At 45.4% G+C, this 18,020-nt stretch overlaps 1 protein-coding gene across 1 annotated transcript in view; it reads left to right on the top strand.

Annotated features, from left to right (window-relative positions):
* Positions 1-18,020, top strand: part of MDGA1 (MAM domain containing glycosylphosphatidylinositol anchor 1) — a gene marked incomplete at its 3' end in the record, with an annotated part of 232,098 nt that overhangs the window by 150,308 nt on the left and 63,770 nt on the right. The window contains exons 5-6 of the mRNA XM_072131647.1: positions 10,565-10,697; positions 12,156-12,230. Of these exons, the coding sequence (XP_071987748.1) occupies positions 10,565-10,697; positions 12,156-12,230 (208 nt within the window). The remainder of the gene's footprint in view (positions 1-10,564; positions 10,698-12,155; positions 12,231-18,020) is intronic.

Below are 18,020 nucleotides of genomic sequence, written 5' to 3'. Positions count from 1 at the left end.
GTCCTATGTAAGGTTTTTGTTATATCACAGGTCATGCAATAGTGTTATCTGCAGTCCTGTGTAAGGCTCCTGCTATATTGCAGGCCATGCACTATCTGCAGTCCTATGTAAGGCTCCTGCTATATAACAGGCCATGCACTACCTGCAGTCCTATGTAAGTCCTACCTTTTGTCCATCATGATGGAGTTTTGTGTAATGTCTGGGGGGTCTCCCGTGGTCTCTACTATCCCCCACCACTAGGAATAATGAGCAGGGAGGAGACACCACTCTCCCCCATCCATCCATCCATCCATCCATCCACTTTATGAATTTGGATCAGTCATATCTTTCCTGGTAACAGGCGATAAAGAGTTAAATAATTGACTTTAATAGGAGCAATAATGTGACCCCCGGGGAAGGGCTAATTGTAGGGAAAGCCCCTTAATCCTTGTAAATCCCCACTTCTGCCTCCATCAGGTCATAATCCAACAGGGTCCTGAGATTATAAATCTGATAATTCTGGTTATTAGATCCGATGATTTAGAGGAGGTTCCTGGCACCAGCTGCAGGCGCACAAGAGGCCGGTATGGAGCTGTCCAAAGGCTGAAAGCTGGGATTAGAGCTCTGGCAATGTATAATCTCTGGATTCAGCACCAGGACAGCTCCATGTGCTACAGACCTGACAGTTATCATAATCTATAATCTGCACGGCTCCTGGATAATCCCACTTCAGTATAATAATCTATAATCTGCACGGCTCCTGGATAATCTCACTGCAGTATAATAATCTATAATCTGCCCGGCTCCTGGATAATCCCACTGCAGTATAATAATCTATAATCTGCACGGCTCCTGGATAATCTCACTGCAGTATAATAATCTATAATCTGCCCGGCTTCTGAATAATCTTACTGCAGTATAATAATCTATAATCTGCCCGGCTCCTGGGTCAGTAGGATGATGATATTACAATATAATAATCTATAATCTGCCCGGCTCCTGGATAATTTTACTGCAGTATAATAATCTATAATCTGCCCGGCTCCTGAGTCAGTAGGGTGATGATATTACAGTATAATAATCTATAATCTGCACGGCTCCTGGATAATCTTACTGCAGTATAATAATCTATAATCTGCACGGCTCCTGGATAATCTTACTGCAGTATAATAATCTATAATCTGCCCGGCTCTTGGGTCAGTAGGATGATGATATTACAGTATAATAATCTATAATCTGCACGGCTCCTGGATAATCTCACTGCAGTATAATAATCTATAATCTGACCGGCTCCTGGATAATCCCACTGCAGTATAATAATCCATAATACTATGCACGGCTCCTGGATAATCTCACTGCAGTATAATAATCTATAATCTGCCCGGCTTCTGAATAATCTTATTGCAGTACAATAATCTATAACCTACCGGCTCCTGGGTCAGTAGGATGATGATATTACAATATAATAATCTATAATATGCCCGGCTCCTGGGTCAGTAGGATGATGATATTACAGTATAATAATCTATAATCTGCCCGGCTTCTGGGTCAGTAGGATGATGATATTACAGTATAATAATCTATAATCTGCCCGGCTTCTGGGTCAGTAGGATGATGATATTACAGTATAATAATCTATAATCTGCCCGGCTTCTGGATAATCTTACTGCAGTATAATAATCTATAATCTGCCCGGCTCCTGAGTCAGTAGGGTGATGATATTACAGTATAATAATCTATAATCTGCACGGCTCCTGGATAATCTTACTGCAGTATAATAATCTATAATCTGCCCGGCTCCTGGGTCAGTAGGATGATGATATTACAGTATAATAATCTATAATCTGCACGGCTCCTGGATAATCTTACTGCAGTATAATAATCTATAATCTGCCCGGCTCTTGGGTCAGTAGGGTGATGATATTACAGTATAATAATCTATAATCTGCCCGGCTCTTGGGTCAGTAGGGTGATGATATTACAGTATAATAATCTATAATCTGCCCGGCTCCTGGATAATCTTACTGCAGTATAATAATCTATAATCTGCCCGGCTCCTGGGTCAGTAGGGTGATGATATTACAGTATAATAATCTATAATCTGCCCGGCTCCTGGGTCAGTAGGATGATGATATTACAGTATAATAATCTATAATCTGCCCGGCTCCTGGGTCAGTAGGATGATGATATTACAGTATAATAATCTATAATCTGCCCGGCTCCTGGGTCAGTAGGATGATGATATTACAGTATAATAATCTATAATCTGCCCGGCTCCTGGATAATCTTACTGCAGTATAATAATCTGCCCGGCTTCTGGGTCAGTAGGGTGATGATATTACAGTATAATAATCTATAATCTGCCCGGCTCCTGGGTCAGTAGGGTGATGATATTACAGTATAATAATCTATAATCTGCCCGGCTACTTGGTGCGGTGAATGTACCTTCTATCGTTATCGGATGTGTCTGGTGGTTCTGTCGGGCCCCTGTGCTGTGCAGGATAATCCGGCAGTTTCCTCTCCGGGGACGCCGTTCTGCCAGCGATAGACGATGTATAATGGGTGATGTCTGGAGGGTAATGATCCGCGGATAACAGCCAAATGCAAACATTGTTCTTCATGTGACAGATCCGTCCGGTTTCCAATCTATCACATTCTCCAGGAGATCCACAAGTCACAGAGAACCCCGGATGCCCCATCATACATCCCTCCTGCACCCTGACCATGGGGGCGTGACCCTGCAGGCTCCACCCCACTGACACTTAAACACTAGACAAATTATTATGCAGGAGCCTATTAGTGGTGGAATCACCTACTGCACATCCCCCCATGAGACTAAACCACCCGGAGACTGAGCCCATGGACCACCCGGAGACTGAGCCCATGGACCACCCAGAGACTGAGCCCATGGACCACCCCGAGACTGAGCCCATGGACCACCCAGAGACTGAGCCCATGGACCACCCGGAGACTGAGCCCATGGACCACCCCGAAGACTGAGCCCATGAACCACCCCGAAGACTGAGCCCATGGACCACCCCGAAGACTGAGCCCATGGACCACCCCGAAGACTGAGCCTATGGACCACCCCGAAGACTGAGCCTATGGACCACCCCGAAGACTGAGCCCATGGACCACCCCGAAGACTGAGCCCATGGACCACCCCGAAGACTGAGCCCATGGACCACCCCGAAGACTGAGCCCATGGACCACCCCGAAGACTGAGCCCATGGACCACCCCGAAGACTGAGCCCATGGACCACCCCGAAGACTGAGCCCATGGACCACCCCGAAGACTGAGCCCATGGACCACCCCGAAGACTGAGCCCATGGACCACCCCGAAGACTGAGCCCATGGACCACCCCGAAGACTGAGCCCATGGACCACCCCGAAGACTGAGCCCATGGACCACCCCGAAGACTGAGCCCATGGACCACCCCGAAGACTGAGCCCATGGACCACCCCGAAGACTGAGCCCATGGACCACCCCGAAGACTGAGCCTATGGACCACCCCGAAGACTGAGCTCATTTGTGTCCAGATTCCCATCATTCTGTTCTCCCTCCTCTCCATTGACACGTTCAGCAGTCTCATGGACATGCTGCTATAATCAGGAGCCTAGGTGGACAGGTCCTCTAGAAGAAGAACTGTTCTGGTACTGGTTCTGGTCATAGAGTCAGCAAGATGATAACTAAGTCAAATGCTACATCTTATCAATGTATAAGATCCTTAGTCGCCAGGTATCCATGTTACTATCTACATGGATCCAGCCGTGGACAGGAGATGCTTCTAAATAGATGCCACCAACGAGGTCTCCAGAATCTTTCCATAGGGGAAATTGTCTAGTATCAGAGATAAGTATGAGGTGCACAAATCACCGGACTGACTGCCACCCCAGATATCCAGAAGAAGGCAACCCAAGGCGGTGGCCACAGAACGTGGTGGGTCCAAGGAACCCAAGTCCTACAGAACAGCAATATGTCTGACCGGAGTGCTGAATCCCAACTCATGAAGCCTCCTGAGATGTCTTAGTGTATCGAGACTCTGCTCAGAGCTTCCCCTCCTCATGACACACAATTTTAAGAACCATTTCATCATCCAGATCCTCCTGAAGGGGCAAATCATGAGGAAGCGCCGCGGTGGTGGAGGATGTGGCCTCCGCACCTCATATAGTTACACTCACAGTAGACGGACCCTGTGTAACTACTATCCTACAGGATCCATCATACACTGCAGGAGATGATGTGGCCTCCGCACCTCATATAGTTACACTCACAGTAGACGGACCCTGTGTAACTACTACCCTACAGGACCCATCATACACTGCAGGAGATGATGTGGCCTCCGCACCTCATATAGTTACACTCACAGTAGACGGACCCTGTGTAACTACTATCCTACAGGATCCATCATACACTGCAGGAGATGATGTGGCCTCTGCACCTCATATAGTTACACTCACAGTAGACGGACCCTGTGTAACTACTACCCTACAGGACCCATCATACACTGCAGGAGATGATGTGGCCTCCGCACCTCATATAGTTACACTCACAGTAGACGGACCCTGTGTAACTACTATCCTACAGGATCCATCATACACTGCAGGAGATGATGTGGCCTCCGCACCTCATATAGTTACACTCACAGTAGACGGACCCTGTGTAACTACTACCCTACAGGACCCATCATACACTGCAGGAGATGATGTGGCCTCTGCACCTCATATAGTTACACTCACAGTAGACGGACCCTGTGTAACTACTATCCTACAGGACCCATCATACACTGCAGGAGATGATGTGGCCTCCGCACCTCATATAGTTACACTCACAGTAGACGGACCCTGTGTAACTACTACCCTACAGGACCCATCATACGCTGCAGGAGATGATGTGGCCTCCGCACCTCATATAGTTACACTCACAGTAGACGGACCCTGTGTAACTACTACCCTACAGGACCCATCATACACTGCAGGAGATGATGTGGCCTCCGCACCTCATATAGTTACACTCACAGTAGACGGACCCTGTGTAACTACTACCCTACAGGATCCATCATACACTGCAGGAGATGATGTGGCCTCCGCACCTCATATAGTTACACTCACAGTAGACGGACCCTGTGTAACTACTACCCTACAGGACCCATCATACGCTGCAGGAGATGATGTGGCCTCCGCACCTCATATAGTTACACTCACAGTAGACGGACCCTGTGTAACTACTACCCTACAGGATCCATCATACACTGCAGGAGATGATGTGGCCTCCGCACCTCATATAGTTACACTCACAGTAGACGGACCCTGTGTAACTACTACCCTACAGGACCCATCATACACTGCAGGAGATGATGTGGCCTCCGCACCTCATATAGTTACACTCACAGTAGACGGACCCTGTGTAACTACTACCCTACAGGATCCATCATACACTGCAGGAGATGATGTGGCCTCCGCACCTCATATAGTTACACTCACAGTAGACGGACCCTGTGTAACTACTATCCTACAGGACCCATCATACACTGCAGGAGATGATGTGGCCTCCGCACCTCATATAGTTACACTCACAGTAGACGGACCCTGTGTAACTACTACCCTACAGGACCCATCATACACTGCAGGAGATGATGTGGCCTCCGCACCTCATATAGTTACACTCACAGTAGACGGACCCTGTGTAACTACTACCCTACAGGACCCATCATACACTGCAGGAGATGATGTGGCCTCCGCACCTCATATAGTTACACTCACAGTAGACGGACCCTGTGTAACTACTATCCTACAGGATCCATCATACACTGCAGGAGATGATGTGGCCTCCGCACCTCATATAGTTACACTCACAGTAGACGGACCCTGTGTAACTACTACCCTACAGGATCCATCATACACTGCAGGAGATGATGTGGCCTCTGCACCTCATATAGTTACACTCACAGTAGACGGACCCTGTGTAACTACTACCCTACAGGATCCATCATACACTGCAGGAGATGATGTGGCCTCCGCACCTCATATAGTTACACTCACAGTAGACGGACCCTGTGTAACTACTACCCTACAGGACCCATCATACACTGCAGGAGATGATGTGGCCTCTGCACCTCATATAGTTACACTCACAGTAGACGGACCCTGTGTAACTACTACCCTACAGGACCCATCATACACTGCAGGAGATGATGTGGCCTCCGCACCTCATATAGTTACACTCACAGTAGACGGACCCTGTGTAACTACTACCCTACAGGACCCATCATACACTGCAGGAGATGATGTGGCCTCCGCACCTCATATAGTTACACTCACAGTAGACGGACCCTGTGTAACTACTACCCTACAGGATCCATCATACACTGCAGGAGATGATGTGGCCTCCGCACCTCATATAGTTACACTCACAGTAGACGGACCCTGTGTAACTACTACCCTACAGGAGATGATGGGGGCTGCTCCGGGGTGACCTTGTATCATCCCCCACCAGCGCCAGTAACTCCGCTCTACTTCCAGAAGAAAGGGCGACGTTCGGCCTTTGTGAGAGACGCGATGAGATTGTGAAGAAGTTCTCCTCACGTCGTCTCATCTCCTGAAGTCTGATGAGCAATGGAGAAACATTTAGATAGAATTAATTTGGTTGTGACCCTTGAGTGTTTGGTGGGTGCCCTGCGCGGCTCCTGCAGCAGATTCTTCATGCCGTCCTATTAATCAGCTCTTAATATCATAAGTCTCTGTGCGTCCTCCATAGATAAGACAGTGAATCAATATCCGCCCGCTGCCAGGCCTATTACCGCGTCTAATGAAGCTCCACTTCCTGCAGTAAATTAGGACGCTCTTCCTGCCGCCACCCAGGATAATGGGATTGGATTTGCGGGAGAGAAAAGTTTCTCTGCAGTAACATCTCATCATCTCCGCAGCTTCCGCAGAAGATCCCACCCGGTGTCCAATCTATTACCATCCATGGAAAATGTCAGCGTCTGGAGGAGGACACAATGAATGGCTCCTCTCAGGGGAACTCGTGTTATTCGGACTCTTCTCTATGAATTCCTCGGAGTCACCGGGAGCTTCCTCATATAGTCTGGGGTACAGAGAAGACCCACATACTGGGGCCACCAATCCAGCAGCGATCCAGCCTTTAGTGGCTGTGGGTCCTGTTACAGGTTCTGGACTGTGGCCCAGGAGACCCAGATTACTCCTCTGATGTTCTGTTTAGTATTATCCCTATTCACAGAGAACATGGAGCCAGAACCTAGTGGACCGAAGCAGCTCCCGTCACAGCCACCCAGGGTGGCCACAGTTCTGGCTGGAGCCTTCTGGTTCTGGTTCTGAGCCGCTGGTCCGGACAGGTGTGGGCAGAGATACAACATGATAGGTGGGTGATTTCTCATCAATCTGCAGATACAACCGTGATCTGTATAAAAGTATAAATGGCTACTAACCCCCCCCCCCCCCCTCCTGCCCTGGTCATAAAGCCCCCCATCACCTCCACACGTCCCCCGGGGTGAGGGGGAGGGGTTATATAGGGGGGGGGGGGCGCTAATATATAAATCTTATCGAAATCTTCCTAGTATAATCGACATAAGAGCAATAACTAGATAACAACTCTACAACATGGAACTGTAATAACCCGGAGAGTCACCCTACAAGAAGGAACAGAGAGAAATCTGCAACAATGTAACTACAACAATGTAACTACAACATATAATCACTATAATAAGAGTCACCCTACAAGAAGGAACAGAGAAATCTGCAACAATGTAACTACAACAATGTAACTACGACATAGAACTACAATAATAAGTCACCCTACAACTAGATAATAACTAACAAGTCTACAACATGGAACTGTAATAACCCGGAGAGTCACCCTACAAGAAGGAACAGAGAAATCTGCAACAATGTAACTACAACAACTCTACAACATGTAACTACAATAATAAGAGTCACCCTCCAACTAGATGATATCTAACAACTCTACAACATGGAACTGTAATAACCCCGAGAGTCACCCTACAACTAGTAACAGAGAAATCTGCACCAATGTAACTACAACAACTCTACAACATGTAATCACAATAATAAGTCACCCTACAACTAGTAACAGAGAAATCTGCAACAATGTAACTACAACAACTCTACAACATGTAATCACAATAATAAGTCACCCTACAACTAGTAACAGAGAAATCTGCAACAATGTAACTACAACAACTCTACAACATGGAACTACAATATGTAATCACAATAACCCAGAGAGTCACCCTACAACTAGTAACAGAGAAATCTGCAACAATTTAGAGAATCTCCTCAGAGACTCTTCTCCGCATGATATCAGATGTGATGTAGTGTAAGGGCTGAGGCTTATGTCTTCTGTGCACTAAGAGCACTTGGCAGAGACTGGATCAGTAATTGATTACTTGTGTCTTGATTGGAAGTTAATGTCCGTCTATATATAGCAGCCCGGAATCCGCAGAATATGATAGGGACACCCAGTAGCCTTAGATACAGCAGACAGTATCACACATGATAGGATTAGATACACAGCTCAGCAGACAGTATCACACAGGAGAGGATTAGATACACAGCTCAGCAGAGAGTATCACACAGGAGAGGATTAGATACACAGCTCAGAAGACAGTATCACACAGTATAGGATTAGATACACCGCTCAGCAGACAGTATCACACAGGAGAGGATTAGATACACAGCTCAGCAGACAGTATCACACAGGAGAGGATTAGATACACAGCTCAGAAGACAGTATCACACAGGATAGGATTAGATACACAGCTCAGCAGACAGTATCACACAGGAGAGGATTAGATACACAGCTCAGCAGACAGTATCACACAGGAGAGGATTAGATACACAGCTCAGCAGACAGTATCACACAGGAGAGGATTAGATACACAGCTCAGCAGACAGTATCACACAGGAGAGGATTAGATACACAGCTCAGCAGACAGTATCACACAGGATAGGATTAGATACACAGCTCAGCAGACAGTATCACACAGGATAGGATTAGATACACAGCTCAGCAAGCAGTATCACACAGGAGAGGATTAGATACACAGCTCAGCAGACAGTATCACATAGGATAGGATTAGATACACAGCTCAGCAGACAGTATCACACAGGATAGGATTAGATACACAGCTCAGCAAGCAGTATCACACAGTATAAGATTAGATACACAGCTCAGCAGGGAGTATCACACAGGAGAGGATTAGATACACAGCTCAGCAAGCAGTATCACACAGGATAGGATTGGATACACAGCTCAGAAGACAGTATCACACAGGATAGGATTAGATACACAGCTCAGCAAGCAGTATCACACAGGAGAGGATTAGATACACAGCTCAGCAGTCAGTATCACACAGGATAGGATTAGATACACAGCTCAGCAAGCAGTATCACACAGGATAGGATTAGATACATGGCTCAGCAGACAGTATCACATAGGATAGGATTAGACACACAGCTCAGCAGTCAGTATCACACAGGATAGGATTAGATACACAGCTCAGCAAGCAGTATCACACAGGAGAGGATTAGATACACAGCTCAGCAGACAGTATCACATAGGATAGGATTAGATACACAGCTCAGCAGACAGTATCACACAGGATAGGATTAGATACACAGCTCAGCAAGCAGTATCACACAGTATAAGATTAGATACACAGCTCAGCAGGGAGTATCACACAGGAGAGGATTAGATACACAGCTCAGCAAGCAGTATCACACAGGATAGGATTGGATACACAGCTCAGAAGACAGTATCACACAGGATAGGATTAGATACACAGCTCAGCAAGCAGTATCACACAGGATAGGATTGGATACACAGCTCAGAAGAGAGTATCACACAGGATAGGATTAGATATATATGAGCAGGCAGTATCACACAGCATAGGATTAGATACACAGCTCAGCAGACAGTATCACACAGGATAGGATTGGATACACAGCTCAGCAGACCGTATCACACAGGAGAAAAATAGATATATATGAGCAGGCAGTATCACACAGCATAGGATTAGATACACAGCTCAGCAGACAGTATCACACAGGATAGGATTAGATACACAGCTCAGCAGACAGTATCACACAGGGGAGAATTAGATACACAGCTCAGCAGGCAGTATCACACAGGATGGGATTAGATACACAGCTCAGCAGGCAGTATCACACAGGATAGGATTAGATACACAGCTCAGCAGACAGTATCACACAGGGGAGAATTAGATACATATGAGCAGGCAGTATCACACAGCATGGGATTGGATACACAGCTCAGCAGACAGTATCACACAGGATACCATCAGCCAGTGTGACCGCTTGTATAACAGCAGAAGTTCTGCAGGATGTTACAGCGGACGTTGTCTCCTCCATCTGGGAAGGTTATAAGGAAATCTCCGGACAATCCGACCTCCATCATTCTTTAGGAAGATACATAATATTAGTAAATTCCCCGGGGGGGGGGGGGGCACTTACTTTTTCTCATGTATCTGCATAGTAACATTGATACTTTGCCCCGTTCTCACCTCCCGTATTCTCTTCTCTCAGGGCGAAACCAAAGTACTGAAACTAAAGAACCTGCGGCCTCAGGACTTCGCCAACTACACGTGTCAGGTGTCTGTCCGCAACGTGTGCGGGATCCCGGATAAATCCATCACCTTCCGCCTCACTAACAGGACAGGTAAGAGGCGCTGGGGGATGGGGGGCCGGGAGGTTAATGGGGGGCATTCCCATCCTCCAGGATCCGCGTATACATTTCTGCCCCTGGAGCTGCACAGAACCTTAGGAAAGCTTTTCTCTCCCAACTTTTTACAAAACCTTCCCCTGATTGTCAGGACGTAGAAGACTTTCTGTAAAGGTTCCCATTGAGATGTTCTAGAATTTTCTACACTTTTTTTTTTCTGGTTTTCAAGATCTCTGCTTCCTGTCATCTGGTAGGAATCTTCATGGTTGAGACAAAGCCCTGGTCATGTGATGGACACATAGCTGCAGATGTCGTTACAGTGTAGCAGTCACTAAGTATCACATGACCAGGACTGAAAATGGTAAAACTCCACATAATATAAAGAATGAGATGAACTCCTGACCCCTCAGCCATTGTGTTTTGTCCCATTGTTCTAGCTATGAGGTCAGACGACCGCCAATATGGCCGCCATGACGGCTCTAACATGTGGCCGACAACTGGTGGAGCTCTGGAGGTTGTCATCCGGGGTCATCCTAAACAGCACAAACAGAACAGCAGTGCCGCGTCTGTGCACAGGTCGTGTGTGGTATTACAGCTTAGCCCCATTCACTTTTATACGAATTAGATGCAATACCAGACACAACCTGAGCACAGAGGGGGCGCTGTTCTGGAAGAGATGAGTGATATTTCTCTAATCCTGGACAAACTCTATAAAATAGTTGAATCTCATTTCAGTAGACAGAGAGGACGGCTGAAGGATCCCGCATGTTGGGGGGCGCAGCCCCCGCCGCCCCCTGAGGCACCGGGCTCCACTACAAGGGTGTGTAATGTGGTTATTTGTCATTTCTATGGCATTTTCCAGCCTTCATCTTTTTGTTCAGCTCCCGGAGTTTTGTTTACATTTTTGGCCGGTGAAATCTACGAAGAAAATGAGCGAAACCGTCTCCCGGGAAACACGTAGCGATCAATAGGAAAACAAATGGAACGTTATAAGGCGGGTGTTTTATGTCTCTGTCATTGCGCGCAATGCCATTTCTTACGGGAGGTAATGAAAGCATCATTGTAATTCCCATCCTCGGCTCCTCTCTGCTGCAATCCGCGCCGGAACGCCACGACCGCTCATAACCCAGGGATATGTCCGTATTTATAGCACCATCATACGCCATAGAGCTGCACACAGAGGAGGCCACACAACATGTCAAGACATAAAAACTCAATTTATGGGAACTTATAGCCGCAATATAATAACCTCAGCCACCAGGGGGCAGGGCATGATATAGATGCCGGAGATACTCAGGTCACATGACCTCGTCTGTAGTCGTAGTCAGGCCTGGTTACCTCTCATGTCCTGTGTGATACATAATGTCGTGCCGTGTCTGCGCTCTGCGGCCTCAGATACAGTATATATATATATGTAGTGAGACGTTGACCTCTTATCAGTCTCTCTCCGTTCAGGAGCAGCTTGGTGGGGACCAGCAGGAGGAGACAAAAAGCTGTATAGAAGCAAGAAATCGCTCAAAGCAGAGGCCGGTCAGTGCCCTCTGATTCTTTCTGCATAAGAAGGGCTTTGATGGTTGGAGTGAGTGTGAGTGTGAGTGTGAGGGATTGTGGGGGTGAGTGTGAGGGATTGTGGGGGTGAGTGTGAGTGATTGTGGGGTGAGTGTGAGTGATTGTGGGGGTGAGTGTGAGGGATTGTGGGGGTGAGTGTGAGTGTGAGGGATTGTGGGGGTGAGTGTGAGTGTGAGGGATTGTGGGGGTGAGTGTGAGGGATTGTGGGGGTGAGTGTGAGGGATTGTGGGGGTGAGTGTGAGTGTGAGGGATTGTGGGGGTGAGTGTGAGGGATTGTGGGGGTGAGTGTGAGGGATTGTGGGGGTGAGTGTGAGTGATTGTGGGGGTGAGTGTGAGTGATTGTGGGGGTGAGTGTGAGGGATTGTGGGGGTGAGTGTGAGGGATTGTGGGGGTGAGTGTGAGTGATTGTGGGGGTGAGTGTGAGTGATTGTGGGGGTGAGTGTGAGTGATTGTGGGGGTGAGTGTGAGTGATTGTGGGGGTGAGTGTGAGTGATTGTGGGGGTGAGTGTGAGGGATTGTGGGGGTGAGTGTGAGGGATTGTGGGGGTGAGTGTGAGGGATTGTGGGGGTGAGTGTGAGTGTGAGGGATTGTGGGGGTGAGTGTGAGTGTGAGTGATTGTGGGGGTGAGTGTGAGTGATTGTGGGGGTGAGTGTGAGTGATTGTGGGGGTGAGTGTGAGTGATTGTGGGGGTGAGTGTGAGGGATTGTGGGGGTGAGTGTGAGGGATTGTGGGGGTGAGTGTGAGTGATTGTGGGGGTGAGTGTGAGTGATTGTGGGGGTGAGTGTGAGGGATTGTGGGGGTGAGTGTGAGTGTGAGGGATTGTGGGGGTGAGTGTGAGGGATTGTGAGGGTGAGTTTGAGGGATTGTGGGGGTGAGTGTGAGGGATTGTGGGGGTGAGTGTGAGGGATTGTGGGGGTGAGTGTGAGGGATTGTGGGGGTGAGTGTGAGGGATTGTGGGGGTGAGTGTGAGGGATTGTGGGGGTGAGTGTGAGGGATTGTGGGGGTGAGTGTGAGTGTGAGGGATTGTGGGGGTGAACGTGCATTATACACAACAGGTACAAGACACAACGTGCATTATACACACCAGGTACGAGACACAACGTGCATTATACACACCAGGTACGAGACACAACATGCATTATACACACCAGGTACGAGACACAACATGCATTATACACACCAGGTACGAGACACAACATGCATTATACACACCAGGTACGAGACACAACATGCATTATACACAACAGGTACGAGACACAACATGCATTATACACACCAGGTACAAGACACAACGTGCATTATACACAACAGGTACGAGACACAACGTGCATTATACACAACAGGTACGAGACACAACGTGCATTATACACAACAGGTACGAGACACAACATGCATTATACACAACAGGTACGAGACACAACATGCATTATACACAACAGGTACGAGACACAACATGCATTATACACAACGTGCATTATACACAACAGGTACGAGACACAACATGCATTATACACACCAGGTACGAGACACAACGTGCATTGTACACAACAGGTACGAGACACAACATGCATTATACACAACAGGTACGAGACACAACATGCATTATACACAACAGGTACGAGACACAACGTGCATTATACACACCAGGTACGAGACACAACGTGCATTATACACAACAGGTATGAGACACAACGTGCATTATACACACCAGGGACGAGACACAACATGCATTATACACAACAGGTACGAGACACAACATGCATTATACACAACAGGTATGAGACACAACATGCATTATACACACCAGGTACGAGACACAACATGCATTATACACAACATGCATTATACACAACATGCATTATACACACCAGGTACGAGACACAACGTGCATTATACACACCAGGGATGAGACACAACATGCATTATACACAACAGGTACGAGACACAACATGCATTATACACAACAGGTACGAGACACAACGTGCATTATACACACCAGGTACGAGACACAACGTGCATTATACACAACAGGTACGAGACACAACATGCATTATACACAACATGCATTATACACAACATGCATTATACACACCAGGTACGAGACACAACATGCATTATACACAACATGCATTATACACACCAGGTACGAGACACAACATGCATTATACACAACAGGTACGAGACACAACATGCATTATACACAACATGCATTATACACACCAGGTACGAGACACAACATGCATTATACACAACAGGTACGAGACACAACATGCATTATACACACCAGGTACGAGACACAACGTGCATTATACACAACAGGTACGAGACACAACATGCATTATACACACCAGGTACGAGACACAACATGCATTATACACAACAGGTACGAGACACAACGTGCATTATACACACCAGGTACGAGACACAACATGCATTATACACAACAGGTACGAGACACAACATGCATTATACACAACATGCATTATACACAACATGCATTATACACACCAGGTACGAGACACAACATGCATTATACACAACATGCATTATACACACCAGGTACGAGACACAACATGCATTATACACAACAGGTACGAGACACAACATGCATTATACACAACAGGTACGAGACACAACATGCATTATACACACCAGGTACGAGACACAACGTGCATTATACACACCAGGTACAAGACACAACATGCATTATACACACCAGGTACGAGACACAACATGCATTATACACAACAGGTACAAGACACAACATGCATTATACACAACAGGTACGAGACACAACATGCATTATACACACCAGGTACGAGACACAACGTGCATTATACACAACATGCATTATACACAACAGGTACAAGACACAACATGCATTATACACACCAGGTACAAGACACAACATGCATTATACACACCAGGTACAAGACACAACATGTATTATACACAACAGGTACGAGACACAACATGCATTATACACACCAGGTACGAGACACAACGTGCATTATACACAACATGCATTATACACACCAGGTACGAGACACAACGTGCATTATACACACCAGGTACGAGACACAACGTGCATTATACACAACATGCATTATACACACCAGGTACGAGACACAACATGCATTATACACACCAGGTACGAGACACAACGTGCAGTATACACAACAGGTTTGAAACAACGCGTATGAGCATTTATGTAAGAATATCAATTATGAATGAGCACAAATGTAATTTTGAATTGAGGTGTCAAAATGGAAGTATAAGTGTAAGCATGTGTAATACTTGAAGTGTTAGTGGAGTGTTTATCAATGAGTATACATACATACACATATATGTAAAATACATAATACATACATAATATAATTGTGTGTGAGTGCTGCTATCAGTGCATGTGTATGTGACTATATATATGATCAGCTGATATGTACATTTTAGTATATTTTAGTATAAAGGTATGCGCCTGTATGTAATGATGAGTGTAGGTATGAGCTCTGTGATTGTCATACAGTAGGAGTATGATGCATGGATTCCCATGAGTGTGATATCAGTGTATGAGTATGTATATGATATAACTCTGACTATGAGTAAAAATGTATAAATACAAGTTCCTTATGAATGTTGGTGTAAAGGTGCGAGTGTAAGTATGAGCTTCATTTATGATTACTTTGAGTATAGATCTGATTTTACGTGAGTCTCAGAGTAATGATGAGAATAAAACTACCAGCATGAAAGTGAGTGACTTCTGAGTATGAGTATATTGTGAGGGATAACAGGGTTGGATTATTAGTAGACAGATGCATGCGTGTGATGTGTGTGTGTGTGTATGATTTAGTTGTATGAATATGGATTTTCTAGTATTATTATTTAGGTGTTTTAGTAAGATGTAAGTTAGTATTTCTAATGTAAGTATAGGTATGAGTATGAATGTAGGGATTTCAATGATTTTGAGTGTTTGTGCAAGTATGAGTGAGTAAGAGTAAAAGATTAAGTGTGACTGAGGTGTAAATACTATTTCTTGCATTCGTATACATTTTTCAGTGTGTGTGTATGGATGGATATGAACGATTGAGTGTGAGTATAAATGTGTGAGTGTAGGAAGTATGAATGATTTTGGACATGAGTATATTTGTGTGAAGAAATGTGTACATATGCCTGAGTGTGAGTATGACTGGTGAGTAAGTATGACGTTTGTGTAATAATGTAGGAATATTTATGATTGTAAATATTCATGAATGAGTAAGGACTGAGCGATGATACAGTGTGAAGGTATGAATGATTCTGAGTGTATGAAGTTTGTAGCTATGAATTATGCTAAATGTGAGTATGAAGTATGTAGATAGGAATGATTTGGAGCGTCAGTATGAAGTGTGTAGGTATGAACAATTCTGAGTGAGAACATGAAGTGTATAACTAGGAATGATAGAGTGCAAGTATAAGGTGTGTAGGCAGGAATTATTCTGAGTATGAAGTGTCAAAGTATGAATGATTCTGAGTGTGAGTATGAAGTGTATAACTAGGAATGATTAAGTGCAAGTATGAGTTGTGTAGGTATGAATGATTCTGAGTGTCAAGTGTGTAGGTATGAATGATTCTGAGTGTGAAGTGTGTAGTTATGTATGATTCTGAGTGTGAGTATGGGGTGTGTAGTTATGAATGATTTTGAGTATGAGGTGTGTACGTATGAATGATTCTGAGTGTGAGTATGAGGTGTATATGTATGAATGATTCTGAGTGTGAGTATGAGGTGTGTAGTTATGAATGATTCTGAGTACGAGGTGTGTAAGAATGAAGGATTCTGAGTGTGAGTATGAGGTGTGTAAGTATGAATGATTCTGAGCGTGAGTATGAGGTGTGTATGTATGAATGATTCTGAGTGTGAGTATGAGGTGTGTATGTATGAATGATTCTGAGTGTGAGTATGAGGTGTGTATGTATGAATGATTCTGAGTGAGTATGAGGTGTGTATGTATGAATGATTCTGAGTGTGAGTATGGGGTGTGTAGTTATGAATGATTCTGAGTATGAGGTGTGTATGTATGAATGATTCTGAGCGTGAGTATGAGGTGTGTAGGTATGAATGATTCTGAGTGTGAAGTGTGTAGTTATGTATGATTCTGAGTGTGAGTATGAAGTGTGTAGTTATGAATGATTCTGAGTGTGAGTATGAGATGTGTATGTATGAATGATTCTGAGTGTGAGTATGAGGTGTGTAGGTATGAATGATTCTGAGTGTGAAGTTTGTAGTTATGAATGATTCTGAGCGTGAGTATGAGGTGTGTATGTATGAATGATTCTGAGCGTGAGTATGAGGTGTGTATGTATGAATGATTCTGAGTGTGAGTATGAGGTGTGTATGTATGAATGATTCTGAGTGTGAGTATGGGGTGTGTAGTTATGAATGATTTTGAGTATGAGGTGTGTATGTATGAATGATTCTGAGTGTGAGTATGAGGTGTGTATGTATGAATGATTCTGAGTGTGAGTATGAGGTGTGTATGTATGAATGATTCTGAGTGTGAGTATGAGGTGTGTATGTATGAATGATTCTGAGTGTGAGTATGGGGTGTGTAGTTATGAATGATTCTGAGTATGAGGTGTGTATGTATGAATGATTCTGAGCGTGAGTATGAGGTGTATAGGTATGAATGATTCTGAGTGTGAAGTGTGTAGTTATGTATGATTCTGAGTGTGAGTATGAAGTGTGTAGTTATGAATGATTCTGAGTGTGAGTATGAG

The sequence above is a fragment of the Engystomops pustulosus genome, unplaced genomic scaffold (genome assembly GCF_040894005.1).
Source record: "Engystomops pustulosus unplaced genomic scaffold, aEngPut4.maternal MAT_SCAFFOLD_114, whole genome shotgun sequence".
Taxonomy (NCBI): domain Eukaryota; kingdom Metazoa; phylum Chordata; class Amphibia; order Anura; family Leptodactylidae; genus Engystomops; species Engystomops pustulosus.
This window is presented reverse-complemented; position numbering and strand designations above follow the sequence as displayed.